Genomic DNA, 16,378 nt, shown 5'->3' with positions numbered 1-16,378 from the left:
CTCTTTGTTGTCTCTGTGCACATTTTCTGAGGAAGGTGAGTGTAGTTTTTGTCCAGAGGCTGAAACTGATACTACTGGAAGTGGATGCAGACAAATCCAACTGAAGGTAAATCCACCAGAGAAAGTACTTATGTGTGAGGAAAGCGAAGAGACAGCAGCTGCACAGGGGACTCGTGCAGCTGATCTGCCCTTTTTCATGCCAATCAATCATGAATCGGCAGATACAGTAGATCAGCACCCCCGCACGCCTCACACAGCCTCTGAACCCCCACAATTATTAACCTACAGTGTTTCCTTTGAATCTTTGAATCCTAAAGTCGACACCGGCCTGCAGCATGAAATTGCTGACTTTTCACCTCAAGCTGGAGATTCATTAAATGTAATTCAGTCAGAGGAAATGAATGAGCTGAAGATGGAAATGACGCAGGAGGAGCACCCTGCACTTGACAGCGTTATTCCCCCAGAAACTCTCAATATTTCAGCCACAGAGACACCGTGCCAAAGCGTCAAGGTCCATGCTGACACCAGCGTCTGTGACTCACACGTGATTCCTAATGACTTCAGCTGTCTGAACCACAAAGCCTCGGGTTTGGACTACCAGGAGGACCACACCACGATCACTGTGGACCCAGGTCAGATCGACGTTTATGCCTCAACTCCGTCATACGAGATTCACTTCCCTGGTCACGAGCTCTCAGCGACCGCTGAGGAGGGAGAGAGGGAAGGAGGGATGAGGGAAATGGTGTCCGAGCTGCTGGGAGAGGACGCAGATTCCTCCATCTGCCGCCTCTATCCCCATCCCTGGATCAAGCTGGGTCTAGAGGAGAGCTGCGGAGGGTGGGCCCAGGGGGCGGCTGAGGCCGAGCCCAGCCAGGGTGAGAGCAAGGCGGGCACCAACGCGGAGCAGATCCCAGCCTTGGTCTCAGAGCTCCAGCCCTCTATGGCTCTGCTGGGAGCTTACCCCTTCAGCACTGTGATGCCTCAGGGACCCTGTGTGTGGGACTGGCACACCGATTGTTGTCAGTCTGTAAGTTTTCACTCAGCATGTGAGACGGTTGGGTTCAGTGAAAGCCTTCAATTTAATTAAAAAATAGTAAGGATTTTAATGTGATTCAGGTAAAGAAAGACTTGGCTTGAGGTTCGGAGGGGCTCAGTAGATGACTGTTTATTGATACAAACACACTGACTCTTTACAAAGATATATTACATAATGAGTGGTCATTGTTAACGCAGACGTCCTTGATATGTAGTCCGTTTTGTAAGAATGAGATAAGAAATGAAAATACAGTAATGCTGAGGGTCTATTATCTGAACCTGTAGACAAAAATCAGTTGGACGAGGTGTTAACACCTGATCTTTAAGCTGAATTAGGTATGATTTGATTACATCTGAGAATACTTAATGCTGATTTGGAAAAAAATTTAAGTGAGATTAAACATTTAGTTTGGTGGATTTTATTCATTAAAACCGCTGTCCTATCTGTTAACATGTATATTTGTTCTTTTAAAATGACTCTGTCACTCAAAGAATTCTTATAAATACATCTGACTTATCTTTTCATATTAGATTAATATTGTGCACATTGTGTCTTTTTGTTTCAGGGACCTGTTGCTGCCCCTAGCCTGAACCCTAATGCTGAGGTATGGACCAATCCCAACTTTACCGTGGACGTTCCTGGCCCCGCCTACCTGCAGGCTCCGCAGCCATGGCTGCAATTCGCTAACGATCTGACCAATCACGAAGGTAGGCTGGAGTTACTGTTGACTAGATGTTCACTCTATTCCAGGAGATATTTTGTGATGAAGAGCTTGTAATTTTTTATTTGAACAAGATAAAAACACCAAAATTCTGTGTGTTGATTTTTAGGATACCTGCCAGAGTTGCAGCTGGAGAAAATGGGCCTGGCCGAGGCTGTGGTGGAGGCAGATCCCAGCACACTAGAGTACCAGACGCTGACATCCGAAGCTCCTATAGTTAATGGAGAGCCCAGTGAACCACCTGTTACAGGTATCAGCCCAATTAAGATGCTTTGTTTCAGGGTTATATTACTGTTTTAAAAAGTAAAACTTTGTCAGCTCAGATGTGGTAATGACTTTTGTTGATTTCAGATGAGATCAGAGAAGAGCTGAGGACAGTTTTGGAGACCTGCCTGACCAGGTAACAACTCACAACCCCCATATGATTTTAAATCCAAAGCCATTTTTTTTTTTTTGTCAGGAAATTCACACAGTTATTTTTTTGGTGATTTGTCCAACATGTGCGACATGTCATAACCTTTGGTAACCTCCGCAAACATTCCTCGAGAGAGAGGTTGTTCTTACAGACCCTTCTGTCCCTTCACAGGGAGCACCTTGGCAACGACCTGTACCTCAACTCTCAAATGGACAGTGACCAGTACGTTTCCATCGCAACTCTGGCCAGCCTCGACAAGATCAAGAACCTCAGCACAGACCTGGACCTCATCTCCGACATTTTGAAATGTCAGTGTTCATTTCTGCATATGCATGTCTGATTGACATTAATTGTTAGAGTTTTTACTCTGGGGGAAACGTTTCGTCATGCTGCGAGTTCAACCACTCATAGTGATATGGAACAATAACAAAAAAAGTTTTTAATAATATTAAGTTGAGAGTGATAAATGTGGTTTATTGTTGCTCTTCTCTCATTGGCTGACAGCCCTGCCGCTGGTCCAGGTGGCTCCGTGTGGACAGAAGGTCCGGCCCCGTCAGAGTCGATGTGTTGTCATCCTGCGTGAGATCCCCAACAGCACACCTCAGGAGGCAAGAGTCCGCCTAACGCACCAACGCAACTCCTCTCCTTCACTCAGCTGCTGTTTTCACAAGTCAAAACTATTAACTGTCTTTACATCGTCTCAAACGGTGGAACGGCTGTAGATGCTGTGACTAAAACCTTAACTCATAGACAAAGATGAGTGTCATGTTTCATGTCATCAAGCTGGTAAAAAGCCAGACAGTTTCTGTGTGTTTAATGTTACTGTTGTTGTTTAGGAGGTGGAAGCTCTCTTTGAGGGCAAGGACCTGCCCAAGTTCCTGAGATGTGAATTTGTGAGCAACGATAACTGGTTCATCACATTCAAATCAGAATCCGATGCACAACAGGTAAAATACAGCCTAAAATGTTGGGACATTATTATTTGTAATCGATGCAAGTAATGCTATAGATTAGGGATGCACCAATTTGATAATGACATCACATATCGGCCCGACACTCACTCAAATAGCTGGATTGGGTATTGTGACAAGGGGGTCGATCTATTCAATTCAATTACGTTGATGCGACAACAGTTTTCTGGTAGACCTGAACATTTAGGTAGGAGAGCTAACATTGCATGGAGGGATGTAAAAACAAGGGGTCAGCCGTTCGGAGATATATTTGGAGATCAAGGCTGATGTTGCCTTACACATAAAAGAATAATTCCCAGTCTCTTCCTCACAGTATTCATTTTACAGTGGAATAGGATCAGCGCTCGGCATTGGCCGATATCCAGGCATTGGTATTGAGACTGAAAAGGTCAGATTGGTGCATCCCTGCTTTAGATGTTTGTGTCATAATCTGCTTTCTTCAGTCACATGTCACTGTCTGCGTGCACGCCATTAGGCTTATAAGTACCTCAGAGAAGAGGTTCGGGTGTTTAAGGGAAAGCCCATCATGGCGAGGATAAAGGCCAAAACCATGGCAGTCACTTCCTACGCTCCAAAAAATGGCTACAGACCCTCGAAGCTGGACCAGTGCAGCAATCATTACAGCTCCTACTTCCCCCTAAGCACCTTCCAGCAGCCGTGGCCCACCCACATGCCAGCACAACAGCTGTATGATTTCGCCAATGAGGTGTGGGCTTCAGCTCCGGCAGGATACCAAGACTGTGCGGAGGTGAGTCATTTCATGTTGACATTGTATGACATGAAGCTGTGCTTACTGCATTAACGTGGGACGGAGTAAGAATAGATGTTGTTGCTGGTTATGGCTCATTGAATGTGTGAACAGTCGCTCTGTTCTCCCTTCTTCAACCTGTTTTTGCTGATAGTTCATGAGCAGTGTGATTTAGCTGTTGTTTTTGTCAGCAGCCTTCAACACTGATGAATGACTTCATGAATGGATTCTCAGCAGCTTCCAACTTCAAACCTTTTAACTCCCACAAGCCAAGGTAGATACTGATCATTCTGTCTTTTGTCTGTTACTCTGTAAATAATTGCTGACTTTCCATTTATTAGATGTGAAAATATTGTTGTCATCGTGAATAATCACTGGCTGACGATCATAATTAATTTGTTCCAGGAGAGGCTCGAGGTGGTCAAACTCTGGAGAGCGTTGGCAGTCCCATCAGACTGATTCCTCATCGGAGCATGCACCACCGGAGCGCTCCTTTTCTCCGACAAAGCCGGGTCGAGCGCGGTCGCAGGGCAACGTGCGCCGTCAGAGCAGAGGGGGAAGGACGGAGCCCAACAGGCAAGTTGCGTCACCGTCTTCTGACCGGGGAAAGTAACGAAACTTCAGCCCTGTTTTAAGAAGTTCGGGACTTCAGTCTCAAGTACAGCTGTTAGTTTCTTGCACTCATATGACTAATACAGTTCATGTAGTTCCTCCTGACAGTCACATGTTGTGATGCCGGTTTTAGATTAAATATATTTAATACTGTCCTTCCACTGTCATGATAAATAATGTTGTGGAAGGATGTAGTTTATTTCATTTGTAGCAGACCAAAGGAAACAATATTGTTTCCCTTTAATTCTTCAAACCCATGTTTAACAAACAGTGGCTGATAGGTATCTCATTGATCGGACAGTTTTAATGATGTCATCCCGCCTCATCAGCGCTACATAGGGGTGTGACGAGACTAGGGCTGAAACGACTCATCGATGAAATAAAATGCTTCGACACAAATTCTTTGCATCGATTTGCTTCGTTTAACCCATGTAACTATACAGGGACATTATTAACTGTCGCACATCGCGCTTACGCTGTGAACACGACCTGATTATAATGCAGCTGTTTGCAAAGTGTTGGAAGAGAGAGAAAACGGCGAGGGACAAAGAAGAAAGTGTCCGAAGTCTGGGATTATTTCAAGCTAAAGAAAACAACAACAACAACTCTGTAATGTCACAGTCCGACCGCCATAAAACAAAACTTGTCGCCTCGGCAACAGCACGACGGCACCTGAACAAAAAGCAGCCGGCGTTCTGCCAGCGGACCCCAGACAAGGTAACAGTAACTTTAGCATTTAACTGCTGCCGCCAAGCAAAAGTACTTCTGCATCAATGAATCGTTGAAATAATCTATCGAAACTTTGAATACTAAAATCATCGTTAGCTGCAGCCCTAGACAAGACACTTAACCCACGAGACGAGATTCAAGATTGGGTTCACGAGGACAAGACGAGATTTCACACTATTTTTAAGAAATATTTAGTGCATTGCTGTGCATCGCTGAATTATATAAAAGATTTGAGTATTAAAGACTTTATTTCATACATTCTGATGAATTTTTCTGCAACGGTTTATGTTCCATCCATCCATCGTCAACCGCTTATCCCGCGTACAGGGTCGCAGGGTGCTGGAGCCAATCCCAGCTGACATGAGGTGAAGGCAGGGTACAACCTGAACAGGTTGCCAGTCACGGTTTATGTTGATTCTTTTAAATTTATGTAAAGAGAAACACACAATTTAGGAATAGCCTAACTGTAACAGATTATTTGCAGTGCATTTGCTGTGCTGCTGTCAGATCTGTCTCTCCTGTAGATCAACTTTTCTCGTGTAGAATCCCTGCCGAGTCATGATTTAGTCTGCCCTCATCTTTTGTGTTTTTGCTTGGGGAAGTAACCTCTTTAAATGTGATTGTGGCCCATTTTCACCTCAATAAGAAATTATTCAATTTTTATTCAGGTATAACTTCCTGTACTTTAAGAGCTCCTGTGTTTCAGCAGGTTTTCTGTTCATGTTCAACACTTTCTGCACATTCAGAATATCTCCCACATATGTGTGTTCTCTGACATGTGCAGAAAACATAATCATAGTCATAACGAGACTAAAGTCGTCATTCAATGAGAAGTCTACCTTCCCTATTCTCTGCTGTGCATTACGTTATTGATCTGCTAGTAGTAACGTTATCCCCTTCAGACCATTTTAGCTCTGCAAGTCTGTCATATCAGTTATACATTTGTATTTCACTGCGTGAGGAAATTAACGTGTGAAAAATGTCAACTGCGTGAGTCTCGCGAGACAGCTTTTTACTGATGAGAATTCTTATGATGATTTAATCTCTTGTGGCACGAGATCTCGTCACACCCCTAGCGCTACATGGCCCCACATGGGGAAATGACAGCAGGTCATTTTGCACTTTACAGTCTGAGTGTGTGTGTTTATCTTTCCTGGAGTCACAGAGAGCTCACAAAGAAACAACTGACTCTCTGAGCATCTCTAGTTGAGTCTGTAACCTTGTGTTTCATAATGATTAACAGGTAGAAACTGAGTGTGTTAGAACAGGACCAAACAGTTGTGGAAGAACCCAAATGGGAGATTAAAATCTTAACTCTTGTCAAGAAATTTAGGTGTGAGGTAAACCCCTGTTGAAAGGAGGGAAGTCAGGCCGTCGCAGCATCAAAGGTGTGACGATTCAGCTGGGAAAATATAAGCAAATGAAAAATATGAGCACACAAATAGAAAATTAAATAAGCAGAGAACTAGTAGAAACAACAAATCCTAAAACTTCAAAGACCATAAAATGAGGGTAACAGGGGCCGCTGGTGAATTCTTAATCATCCAGATGTTGGTGTAGCTAAAGCTATGGGTGCTGCAATGTAGGCTGTGGAGTCTCTGTTAAATGCTTTGTTAATGGATGTTTGCTCTGGGAAGCAGCACCTGTAAACAATTATATTACATTTCTTCAAGTGCACACATACGTCCCTCTGTGCCTACACACACACACACACACTAACATTTAGAGTACAGTAGGTGGAGTGACGCTTTAATGCAGAATTAAAAATCAGCCTTTAGTCTGAGCTGCAGTAACATCACTGCTCTGCTGTGCTCTTTGCTCCGAAGGAGAGGAAACTTCAGCCAGAGGAGGAGAGAGAACCCGAGGTCATGGGACAAATCAGCTGGAAACAATCCTGTAAGTCCCCAGTGAACATTATCAGTGTTTGTAAAGTTCTCTATGTTGAGACTGTGTGTGTTACAGAATGCACCAAGTCAGTCGCCTCCTCGTCAGCCGTCGCCTCCTCTGGAGCTCGGGCTGACGAGCTTCCCTCCTCTTCCTCCGGCAAACACTGCCATAGCAACGGTACCTGCAGCTAACGGCAATGTCAAGGTAACCAAGTCTCTTTCTATGTCTGACACACACGCACGCACTGTTTACAGTCTCATGCTCCACAGGGTAACAGAATCTCTTCTCATATTTAAAGCCCAGGCAGCGTAGAACCTTATCATGCACAGCACTGACGGCTGAACTCTGTTTTGTTCATCAGAGTCCAGTCAGAAGCAGCAGCCTCTGTGCAGCAGTGCCAACGATGTCACAAGAGCCTCCGCCTGTCTCACAGCAGTGAGTGTCCTGAGGCCGCAGCTGGATGATAATGATTTACATTTTGAATGTGTTATTTTTACTCTTCACTTTTACTTATAACATGATTAAATCTGCAGCCTTCCTGCTTGCCTCGCTCTTAATACTATTTCATATGAACTTGTATTAGTTTCCCAGTTGTCATGGTGCCAGCTATGTTCAGAGCTGTGCGTGTGTGCGCGTGTGTGTGTGTGTGTGTGTTGACATTGTTCTGCTGCTCTCCATAGGGAAGTGAAGGAGCGTGCAGAGACTACCGGTGAGGCCAAACTGGCTCAGCTTACACAGGAACCAGTCACAGTAAGACTTCCAACTACTTCATGGTGTTGAATTTCTCCTATTTTTATTCATGAGCACATTTCACCTTGAAATTTAACTGAAATTGAATTGGATCTCTGTCCATCTGTGCTCACGTCCGTCAGTCCCTCCAAAACATCCAGGTCAAACCCAAAAATGGAATTTAATACAGGAAATCACTGATGTAGTTTTATTTATTTTTTTACTATCATTATTAATGCCAGTGAAAATGATGCTGAGATTCATTATCAGTAAGTACTAAACAAAATACATTTATTTGGAAATGGCATCGAGCAGCCAGGTAACAATAATATAGTAATAAGATGATTTATTAATAACAATCTGATTTATATGACACTTTTCGGTGTACTAAAGTGTGTTACGGACCCGAAAAGAGAGAAAACTACAAATGCAACAACTCAGGTGATCTTTACTAACTTGTATTTCTGTCTGTGGATTTTGATGTACATAGTTATGGACCTCTGACAATACGGAAGATTGACCTGTGAAGCTCTATTTAAGAAGTCTGAGCATTAACAACAGGACAAATATTTTGATATTTGTTCTGTTGTTATCCTGTAAACTCTGACCCCACCTTGTGCTCTGATTGGCCAGGAGTCCAAGAAGCCGAGCTACGCCGAAATCTGCCAGAAGAGAGCATCGTCCAATGAGCCGGTGCGGCCCGCTGACCACGCCCCTCCTGAGGCAGAGCACATCCTGACCTATCCGGGCCAAGCGTCCGAACCAGCTCTGATGCCACGGTGATCAAACTGAGTGGAGAAAAAGACTGTAAACTTTTTTTTTTTTTTTTGCCAGCTGTTTAAGAACTCTGATCTGAGTGTAGAGAGTGATGTGGTTACATTCACAGTGCAGGATTAGGATATCACAGCCTTTAAATGAACTACATTCATGTCTGGATCTTAGAACTCAACCCTTCATTAATCCTGCTGTAGACTGAAGTGTGTGTCGGGGGTCTGGCTGGATCAGAACAGGACCGGCTGGTGTGGGTCTGCGGTCTCTAACCGTTCAGGAGGTTAAATCCCACTTTTTCCGTTTTTAGAGAGGAAGCTGGAAAGAATCTGTAAATGTTGATCTGCAATTTTAAGTTACGTTTTATTTCTTGGTTTGTAGTTCAGATCAGTTTATTGAGGTTCTCCTGATTGATTTGATTTAGTCTTGATTTGCTTTGACAGCATTGGCGCTTCTTTTCCTGCTGTCTGTGTGCATTTGATGTTGTTCTCGCTGTACAGGATGTTCCGCCATGACCCCCCCCCCATACATCTGTGTTATTCTTTAGCCCGCTGTGGGCAAACACGATGCTTTTTCTCTAAATATTAGTGCTAGTCACCCACTTTGTTTCCATTTTCAGACGTTGGTGAAGTCCAGGCCTGTAATGAACCAAGGTCCAGTGTGTTAGTGAGTACTAGGAGGATTAGAACTCTATTGATTTGGTCTCACTAGTCCAGGAATCCAATTGGACTTGAAAGTATGTTCCCCTCAAAAAAATTTTTTATTTATGTCTTATTTTTTTAATTTATGTTAGACAGGGGTGCTTTTGTGTGTAAAAGCTTTATAGTCTCACCGGCGTTGAGAAAGAAGTGTAGTTGATGTACGTCAGTGTCAAAACGTCCAGTGTTTGGGACACATTTCAGGTCGTCCCATGAAGGGAAACATGCTTTTGGCTGGTGTCCATAAACAGCACAACATGTTTGAGAACTTGAATTTGATTGAGTCCAGTGCTCTTTTGTTTAAAATATACAGTTTTAAATGTTGTCATGGAGAAAGAGCAGACTTGGTTGTGGCACATGTTACTTTGTACAGATGTACATAATGAACAAATATTAAAGAAGTGCCTTTGAAGTTAAAATGTTTGTTTTTATGTATTATTTAAATACCCTACAAGACACTCTCTGCTTCCTGCTGCACTATCACACCCAGAGAGTCACAGCAAACAGAAAAGGCCCGTTAACAGGTGAATTCACGGTTCTGGTTGTGGTTCTTTTTTATAACCAGCAGAGGGCAGATGAGCCACATCGTAACAGCCATTACTCCATGATGTGGCCCCTCCGCTTGTTTACAGTGAGGATGATTTGATTCCTGGAAGGCCATATGCCTAATGAATGTGATGCATAATACTAATGAAATACCCTGCGTTAAGAAGGACAAATAGATGCTCACTAATGTGTCACTGCCACATTAGCCAGTTCAGCCATACTAGACTTGATTAATTAAAGGAAGCTTGACCTTTTAATATTAATCAGATTATTCTGTTGAGGTTTAGTTTCCATATGCAGATGGTAAATAAAGAGTGGCAGCATTAAAAGGCAACGGCCAGAGCAACAGAGAAGACGGGCAGACTTGGCTTCACAAAAATAAACCTGGTGTTTTTCTTCTGACTCCATCCAGCAGGACGTTGGGCATGATTAGATCAGGTAAACCACACATAAACCAACATTGAGCATTTTTATTAGAACAGGTCAGCCTAAATATACAATGAGATTCCCTTGTTGTAAAATGATTTGAAAATATGTTTTCTTTTGTGTGCAGGCCTTAATGTTTGCACCATTAGGTTCTGTTTAAGATAAATGATGATGTATTTGTTATGTTTGTTAAGGAAGGTCGAGGCTGGAAAAACAGGGAACCAACTTTCACCTCCTGATAAAGGCCACAAGTTGTGTCTGAAAGCTCTGGGAAAACATCCAGTCAGTGACCTTGTGCTAAGAGGAAAACTTTTATATTTACTTATTTAGCTGACGCTTTTTTATCCAAAGCAACTTACAATTGCTTGAGAGAGAGAGGGAGAGATGCCAGAGGTCGCACGCCTCTGGAGTAACTAGGGGTTAAGTTGTCTTGCTCAGGGACACATTGGTGGATGTGTCACAGTGGGTATCTAACGTCGTGCTCTTACCCCAAAGGCATGTGTCTTATCCACTGAACCATCACTTCCCCGCTTTTGACTGATGAGAACACCAAAGGCACTGATTTTTTAACTCTATAGACAGAAAATTATTCTGTAATAGTCAATGAAACAATAAATTAAACCAATGAAAAATGGCAATATACATTTAATTCTATGTAATTGTTTTAATTATTTCAGCATCAGTTTTTCCAAGAAACTTTATTTATTGATTAACATATTGAACAAATATGATTTAAATGAAAATAAAGCAAGTCAATGAAACAATAAATTAAACTAAAGAAAAATGACAAAAACACATGTATTTTTATAAAATTAGTTTATTTTTCGCATCGGGTTTTTTCATTTTTATCCCCCCCCCCCTAAAATTATTTATTGACTTTTAAAGGTTTATAAAAAAAATTAAATCAATAAAAAGATCATACATTTAAAATTCTACTTTATTTTAAATGTAAATAAAAGAGTTAAATTCAGGTTTTGTGGTGCAGGTGTAAACGCCGATAAACACCCTCACTCCGGTCTGTAGGTGTGGCTGCTCGCCGCGCCCCCTGCCGGTGATGACCACGGACGGCACCGCCTCCTCCCTCCCTCCCTCCTTCCTCCGTCACGTGACACCAGCGGCAAGAAGCTGCAAACGGCGCTGACTGCGCGAGCCTCATCACCATCATCATCATCACAAGCAGCAACACAACCACCGCAGCGGCAGCGTAGAGAGCCGAGCGAGCAAACCGGGGTCTTCACCGATTCGAGGAGCCGGGCGTCATGGCGGGCCTCCGTTAAAACCGAGACCCAGATTTATCCTCTTTGTTCTCCCTCGACGCCTCGTAGTCTTCACGCGCCTCCGCCGAGGAGGGGCCGCCGAGGAGAAGCTCTCCCTTTCCGAGCGGAGGAGGAGGAGGAGAGGAGGAGTAGTAGCAGCAGCAGCGGCGGCGGCGGCGGAGGCGGCAGCAGCAGCAGTTCAACCGGGGAGGTGTTTTCTACGGTGCAAGCCGAATGGCGGACCGTGAGGCGTCGCCGATACCGTTGGAGATCCGAGCCCGGCTGGCGGAGCTGGAGCTGGAGCTGTCAGAGGGTAAGACGTGAATAATACTCCTTCCTTCCTTCCTTCCTTCCTCTTTCCCGTCGTTATCCCGTTATCTCATCACCACCACCATCATCATCATCATCATCTTCCCCATCCACACCGGCAGCCTTCCTACTAACGGAATCTAACCGTTCATTCCTGCGCCCCCCTCTTCTTCCTCCTCCTCCTCCTCCTCCTCCCGCTCCTCCCATCCAGATGTTTGTCAGCCAGGGACCGGCCTGGCCAGCTCTCTGTAGCCGGGAGAGGATGAGGGCAGAGCGGCAACACACTGCGGGATTCGGCCGCTGCTCTTTGTCTCCGCGGCGGTGCTGTTTAAAAAACACACACACACACACCCGCCCGGCCCGTCGGCCCGTCTTGGGTCCGAAAAGCAACCCGTTGTTTGACCTTGAGATGTTGACACAATCAGCCGAGCCTACCTGTGTGTGTGTGTGTGTGTGTGTGTGTCGGGTTTAATAATAGCATTGCGATGCAACGCAGCGTGACAGCACAGAGGGGCAGTTCGGCTTTTGATGCCCATGATCTCAGCCCTCTTGTGTTTTTTGGGCCTGCAGAGCAGCTGAGGATGAGGAGGATGCTTGGGAATATTGCCTGCCTCCCTCTCTCCTCCTCCTCATCCTCACCTCCACACACGCACAAACACACACACACACACACGCACAACAAACACTCCCTCTTGCTAAATGGACCGTTGAGTCTCAATCACAGCAGTCCACCCTGCTGTTGTTTCAGATAGGAACAGAGCATTTCTGCCTTATATAATGCATGGCATGGCATATTTTATTCATACAGGCTTGGGGAAGGCCTACATTGTGAGGGAGGACGCCTAGATACACGCTGGATGTGAGCCACCCTGTTGCCTCTGAAATGTCCATTTACTGTGGATGAATGCGAATGCAGAGGTGTTAATGAGAGACAGACCAGATGTGTGTAATTGTAACTTGTCGTAGCAAACGTGTTTTGTTTTTTTTATGTCGCTTTGCTTTGCTGCAAAAAAAAGATCACACGTTGTGCGGTTGAAGGTGGAGATTTAGATTCAGTTTTACTACGTCTGTCACTTTGAGTCAGGTCTGCAGTGAAACCTGCAGCGACGTGCAGCTGGAAAATACTGTCAGTGTCTCCAGGATGACGCTGTAGTAGGTGCAGCTTCAAAGGTGTGTGTGTTCTGGAGCAAATGCAGAATAATTTAGCCATGGAAAGTGTCACATTCATTCTTAGTTGATTAGTTGTCAACTATAAAACCATTTCCATAATGGATTAATCATTCTGAGTCATTTTCTAAGAAAAAAACTCATAATTCTCTGATTTCAGCTTCTTAAAGGTGAATATTTTCTGGTTTCTTTGCTTCTCTGTGACAGTGAACTGAACATCTTTGGGTTGTGGACAAAGCAAGACATTTGAGGATGTCGCTTTAGGCTTTGGGAAACAATTTTCTGACATTTTATAGACCAAACAACTAATCGATTAATTGTGAAAATGATTGACAGATTGAAAATAATCGCAAAGACAGGAATCTGATGCTTTAATCCAAAAACAACACCAGGACTAGCCTTTGAAATCCCCAGAAAGCAGTCGAACCTCGATACATCAACCGATCCCCTTTTTTTTTTTTTAAACTTCTGATCGGCCTCATCAATCATAAAAGCCTTTTTATTTTCTCTCGCTGCAGTGACACACACACACACACACACAGACACACACACACACACGCTGAGGTAAAGCTGTGGCAGCTGCAGGCCTTTTGGAGCTCCTAATCCAGCCGAGAGTGTTTATCAGAGCAGAACCTGCTGCTGGCAGATGTTATTAATGATGGAAACGGCAGGAGGAAGTGGAAACGTCACACCCCAACGTCAGACAGCATGAAGCACTCCAAACATTCAGGTGTGTGTGTGTGTGTGTAGGACTGTCAGGGGTGTTATTGGTGGATCACAGCGGGATGAAGTCCGACAGTCTCTTACTGCGATGGACGCGTCGGTGTTTGCTTCAGTCACTGGAGCTCATCGAAAAAACAGAGGGCGAGAACCTTGTCCGCTATGAGAGTGTGTGTATTACAAAATAAGAGCATGGTTTGCAGGATGTGAGGCTGTGTAAATGTAAATGGATCTTCTTCTTATTTTTTTTTTTTTTATCGTGCAGTTCACAACACAAGTTCCCCGAGCTCAGATCGATGTCTTCAGATTGTACTAAACTGAGACAATTAGCCGATCAGTCGATTAGTAGACTAACAGAAAATTAAACTGCAACAATTTTGATAATCAGTTAATCACTGAGTAATATTTAAAGCAAATAATATCTCCAGCTTCTCTAATGTGAGTATTTGCTTCTTTTCCTTTTTTACTGTGACAGTAAACTGAAATTATCGATTGTTGGTGAGACAAAACAAGCTATTTGAAGACGTCACCAAATTGCATTTGACATTTCTCACCATTTCCTGACATTTTATGGACCAAACAAACAAATCGGTTGATCAATACAATAATTTGCACATTCATCTGCGATGGAAATAATTGTCAGTTAAAGTTCTTATTCAGTTTACAGTCATGTAAAATTAAGAATTAGCAGTTGCACTTGATTAATGTTCACTTTATCGCCCCGTTGATGATTTCCTTGGGTTAAATAACATCTTGTACACAGATCAAGATGTTTCCAGCACCTTGGCCACTTATTCCAAGAAAATCCTGAAGCTCAGAAACAGTTTTGTAAAAGAAAGATTTGAAAAGCTAGAAACCAAACTATAAATCATCTCTTTGTTTGTGAAGTTCCTGATCTTGAAAATGTAAAAGATCAAGAAAATGTTTTGGGGGGGGGGGGGGGCTGCAAATTTGGACGATTGAGAAGCTGAAAGCAGAGACTGTTTGGTGTTTTTGCTTGTTGAAATGATTAATTGATCATGTTGACTCATCATTTCAGCTCCAGTACAGTCAATTCATAAGAGGAGACGTCCCGCGAGTCGACAAAACAACTACTAACAGCAAAGTTAAACAAGTCTTTTTGAAGGATTAACAAAGTTTTCAATCCACAAAGACGTCTGCTTTCAAATAAGCAGACTGTTTACAGACACTGATCCATCAGGGTTATTGAAATACAGAGTGATGAACCCCAGGCGACAATTTCCTGTCGGATTTGATGGGCGGCGACGGCGGCGCTGCGGGATGAAACTTTTCAATCTTCGTCTTTGAGAAGTCGAACCAGCGCTCCACCTGTTTATTAGATAAACGCAGCAATCAGCCGAGCTCTGGCAGATAAGCCTCTCTCCCGCTCCCTCGCTCAGTGTCGCCTAAATCACATCATCTCTGCCGTATTACTGTGACCTCTAGGCATTAAGGCGCTGTTCTGGAGCGCTTTGGAGCATTTAGCTGGCGCTCTTATGCAGACTGACTTGCAGATGGGACAAACGAGGCTGTCGACGGACTCGTTGGATGATAGGAGGAGGAAATCTGGGAGCTTTAACTGCAAAACTGCCCCAGCGGTTCAGGAGCCGTCTAAGCAAACAAAGTCCAGCGCTGAGATGTCCAGCAGGCCGCAAAGTAACTGTTAAAAGTCTTACTTGATGCTTACGTTTAATGTCCTCGGGAGATTCGTTTGTGCATTTTTTTGCCAAAAAGGAAGAATCTGAAGCAGGGTTTGTGTGAGGCGTGCTGTGGAAAATGACTTTAAACTGTCTGACCAGGAGAAAGAAAGTGATTTAAAATGAGGGGACGTCCACACACATGCATATTTAATCTGCAGCTCAGGCATGAAACTGACGGCACATTTCTCTCCTCCTTCTAAACATTTCACATCAGATTAAAGTTTTGGGATATTTATTAAGAGTTTGGAGCATTGTGGAGTTTCACTTCCAAAGTCTTGCACATTTGGGAAATTGCAACACTGCAGTTTCTATATTTCCCCACATTGACACCCTGGCAGCCCAGTTTCTGTTTGTGCATACTTACAACAACAACAACAACAACAACAACGTACATCTGTGGCCCGGAGCGGTGCATTTCAGGTCAGTGCAGCCTTGTTGTTCTGTATCTGCAATGCTGCCTCACACAGAAAAAAAAGAATCAACATCTTTACTAGGGAGGTTCATGAGCACTCTAATTATTCCATGTTGTGTTGTTAAGTTGATTAACAAAGTGGTTATAAAGCTGCTCTGGATATTTGATCAGTGATATTACCTCTGCAGGCAAAGCTGTGATAAGAGTAAGTGTGTAATTAGTTTATGAATAATAAGTAAATATAAATTTGTGGTGTAATAGAGTCAGTAGAGATCAGTTTTAGTGGTACTCTGCTGTTCTTATAAGCATCAGTGGATTTATTTTTATATAAAGTAGATGTTTTAAATTCAACGTCTGTCCTCATTCTGTAGCTTTCAGGTGGCGACATCAAAGATTTAACTCCTGAAGAATAAATCTCCAGTGAGTACTTTATTATTTCAAGAGGAAATCTGAAGATGTCAGATTGGACCTGAACAAGCGAAGGGCTCTTATAGAGTAGATGATTAAACAGAAAAAGTAACGTATAGA

The 16,378-nt window shown here is 43.5% G+C and overlaps 2 protein-coding genes across 3 annotated transcripts in view; both read left to right on the top strand.

The window, feature by feature from the left end:
- Nucleotides 1–111: 111 nt before the first annotated feature.
- LOC119913043 (la-related protein 4B-like) lies at nt 112–9,733 on the top strand. 2 transcript variants are annotated; one of them, XM_038732363.1, is made up of 15 exons: nt 112–1,027; nt 1,602–1,743; nt 1,867–2,007; nt 2,109–2,157; nt 2,344–2,480; nt 2,677–2,780; nt 3,009–3,119; nt 3,619–3,891; nt 4,086–4,165; nt 4,297–4,467; nt 7,059–7,128; nt 7,195–7,323; nt 7,481–7,554; nt 7,800–7,869; nt 8,482–9,733. In XM_038732363.1, exons 1-15 carry the CDS (start codon nt 131–133, stop codon nt 8,629–8,631), a joined length of 2,598 nt encoding a protein of 865 aa, XP_038588291.1. In that variant the 5' UTR covers nt 112–130; the 3' UTR covers nt 8,632–9,733. The 2 variants fall into 2 exon arrangements, with proteins under 2 accessions (XP_038588291.1, XP_038588290.1); XM_038732362.1 differs by having other exon boundaries at nt 4,083–4,165.
- Nucleotides 9,734–11,409: 1,676 nt separating this feature from the next.
- Nucleotides 11,410–16,378, top strand: part of LOC119913035 (disco-interacting protein 2 homolog C-like) — a 74,433-nt gene continuing 69,464 nt past the window's right edge. The window contains 1 exon segment of the mRNA XM_038732356.1: nt 11,410–11,855. Within this exon segment, the coding sequence (XP_038588284.1) occupies nt 11,777–11,855 (79 nt within the window). The 5' untranslated portion in view covers nt 11,410–11,776.

This window comes from Micropterus salmoides, unplaced genomic scaffold, assembly GCF_014851395.1.
Source record: "Micropterus salmoides isolate LMB-PRFRI ecotype aquatic unplaced genomic scaffold, ASM1485139v1 Ms_hic_scaffold_1, whole genome shotgun sequence".
NCBI classification, from domain to species: Eukaryota; Metazoa; Chordata; class Actinopteri; order Centrarchiformes; family Centrarchidae; genus Micropterus; species Micropterus salmoides.
The sequence above is the reverse complement of the archived record's forward strand: the minus strand, read 5'-3'. Positions and strand labels throughout refer to the sequence as shown.

What these genes read in the sequence shown, in the direction of transcription:
- LOC119913043 (XM_038732362.1), top strand. Translation starts at nt 131, where the DNA reads ATGTGTGAGGAAAGCGAAGAGACAGCAGCTGCACAGGGGACTCGTGCA. An exon ending in GGAAGGACGGAGCCCAACAG is followed by an intron (nt 4,468 to 7,058) that starts GCAAGTTGCGTC and finishes TTTGCTCCGAAG; the next exon opens with GAGAGGAAACTTCAGCCAGA. An exon ending in CAGCTAACGGCAATGTCAAG is followed by an intron (nt 7,324 to 7,480) that starts GTAACCAAGTCT and finishes TTTGTTCATCAG; the next exon opens with AGTCCAGTCAGAAGCAGCAG.